Source organism: Nanorana parkeri, unplaced genomic scaffold, assembly GCF_000935625.1.
Source record: "Nanorana parkeri isolate BGI_ZX_2015 unplaced genomic scaffold, ASM93562v1 scaffold2671, whole genome shotgun sequence".
Lineage (NCBI taxonomy): Eukaryota > Metazoa > Chordata > Amphibia > Anura > Dicroglossidae > Nanorana > Nanorana parkeri.
Window position 1 is genome coordinate 102,796 of NW_017308939.1, and position 2,794 is coordinate 105,589.

At 38.1% G+C, this 2,794-nt stretch overlaps 1 protein-coding gene across 1 annotated transcript in view; it reads right to left on the reverse strand.

The window, feature by feature from the left end:
- Positions 1-2,794, reverse strand: part of FASTKD2 (FAST kinase domains 2) — a gene marked incomplete at its 5' end in the record, with an annotated part of 21,845 nt that overhangs the window by 5,031 nt on the left and 14,020 nt on the right. The window contains 3 exons of the mRNA XM_018574005.1: positions 399-608; positions 2,083-2,231; positions 2,323-2,495. Of these exons, the coding sequence (XP_018429507.1) occupies positions 399-608; positions 2,083-2,231; positions 2,323-2,495 (532 nt within the window). The remainder of the gene's footprint in view (positions 1-398; positions 609-2,082; positions 2,232-2,322; positions 2,496-2,794) is intronic.

Here is a 2,794-nt window from a genome sequence, read left to right on the forward strand (position 1 = left end):
AGATATCACCTTAATAAATATAAGCGCTTTTATTTATTGTCCTGATGATTTGAAGCTTTTTTTTTTTCCACAGGTAATAATCTTAAAACTAAAAAACACTTACAGCTTAAATCAGCTAAATACATTCCAGGTGCAACAAATGAAAAGGGGTGCAAAGTCTTGCTATTTATTAATCTAAAATCCCAATGGAACTTTGTTTAAATAACAACTCCAGGAAAAATTATAATTAACCCCTGCAGTGCGGCTACCCACACTGCAAGGGTTAAGTTTTTGTCTAGGTGACATGCATTGATGTGCGTCTTATGATAATAACTTCAAAGGAAAACACATAAAAAACTGAATAGGTGTCAATAGACCCTTAATGCTGTAAAAGGAACGCAAGTGCCACCGGCTCATACCTATGTAGTAGGTGTTGGCTATCTTCACGCTGTGATAGTACAAGTCAGGATCATTAATAAAGTTTTCCATCTCAATGTGAAAATTTCGAATGTCTTCACAAGTTGTAGCGGGAATTTTCTTCATGCCGAGCAATGACTGGCGGTTTAAAAAGGACCCATCTATCATCAAACACACGTTAATGTGCGCAAGAATGGGGTGTTCTTTGTGAGCTGAAAAACAAAAAACATACATGTTTTAAACCCTTCATGACTGAGCTAGTTTTTAGTTTCTGTTCCTAAATGACTGACACACTTTTTACATTTTTGCTGTGTGATTCTTCCACAGCAGCAAGTTTTGATTATTATTATTATTTTTAGAATTTTTTTAATAATAATTATAGTATACAAATATATTTATATATAAACGTTTTATTTTCCTAATTTTTTGTACACTTTTTTTTTTTTTTTTACACTTTGTAAAAAAAATAAGTGTAAAAAAAAAAAAATTTTTTTTTGTCAGTTTATATCAAGCAATCACTATGACTGCTTAATAAATTAACTTTTTAAAATTTTTAGTTATTATCAGGCTGCTCCAAGCTTAGGAACAGCTAATAATAACTTTAGAGACTGATCCTGACAGCATGTCAGAATCAGATCTCACTAAAGGTCTTTGATCGTTCCTAGACGATCAAAACTGATACATTTCACTCAAGAGATACATTTTGTATCTAGTGGTTGAAATGTATCATTTAACATCGGGCCAGGCTCTCCAGCTGTCAAAACGAATAGCAGAGAGGTGAGTCACTGCTACCTCTCTGCTATCTTCAGCTGTCAGATACGGGATCGCTATTTAGCGAACCCGTATCTGAATGTAAAGGCTTCATTCTTTCATTCATGAAAGAAAGAAGCTTTTAAAAAAGCTTAACTATTTCATTAATGAATGTCTCAATAGTGAGGCATTAATTAATGACTGGAACTGCTGAGAATCAGCAGTTACCAGCATTACAGAGGCTAATATAACTCGGCACGTACAGTGTACGTGGCCAGTCATATAGCCACTTTGTGACGGGACGTACACTGTACGTCTCCCGTCACGAAGGGGTTAAAGGAAAGGATCCCAATAAACCCTTTCATGACCAGTTACAGTGCAGTCCCAGAAGTGGATGCATACACATTACGTAAATACTGACTTTGAATGCTGCACGGATGTGTGGGGCTACTGAGGTGTGCTTATTTGTACAGACAGTAAGTGACTGATGTATACTTTTAATTTACTTGAAGGTTTAAATTTAAGTGTTTATAAATATTCCTGTCTCTCCTTCACTAGAGGCTCTTGGTTCTTGTTTTCAAAAGTTCTCATCTATCTCTACTTCTTGCTGTAAAAAGCCTGCTGCTAACAGACCGCAACAGCTCAAGCTAAATTTGCACATACACATAAATGGTTCACCCCTTATGGGATGGCTGAGGTTTCAGTCAACCAAATCCAGCCCCAAGTTAGGCTGCTCCTGTTGTGCTGTCTCTTTAGATTTGTGACAGTTTCTGGATTCCCTTTGATGTACGGGTCTCATAGTCTCTATTGTACCTATAACCTTCCCTCATCTTGTAAGACTTACAATGAAAACATAGAAAGGCAAATTCTAGAAAAAGACACCCAATGTTTTAATTCATGAGCACTGTAGCAATCCAGAGGAAACAGGCAACTTACTGAGAATGTTTTTATACTGCAGGAGCTTGTTTATTGCAAAGTCAGGATATACTCCTAGAATACACAAGTTGAACACAGTAAAGAGAAGATTTCTAGGTGGAATACTATCGAGGTGTGCCTCTAGTGATGTGTTCACAGCCTCCAGAAACCTTAAAATGAACAGAAGAACAGTTAGTATTTTTTAAAAGGGGAGTTACACAAAATTCTCTTATAAATGAAGCATGCAAAAATAAGACTTACTGCTGCGTCTTGTCTTCTGGAAGATGATTCAGCATGGAGTAGATTTTGACTGCCTCCAATAAATCCCGTAATTTTACTGAATTTAAATTATTCGTAAAAATCGCAGCATATCGATCCAGCAACAGAGTATGTCGAAAACGTAGGTATGTAAAGTACTGAAGTATCAGAGCCAACTGACAGAGGGAAATAAAAGTAGCTGTTACTACTTCCCAGCCACTCTAAGCACAGCAAGAAAATACTAACGTCCAATTCATTTCTGGGCAGGAGCACGGGGCCCTAGAGCTAGTTTTTGCTTTAAAGAGGAAACTAGCGTCCTCCCGCCACCCAAAGCTCAGTATACCGCGAGCCACAGCTCCCGGTATACTGAGACGCCGCAGCCGGGATGGATCCCGACTTTACTGTCGAGATCCACCCAGCTGCAGGATTGACAGCTGGCTCTGCCTATCTAGAGGCAGAGCCAGCTGTACCCGCG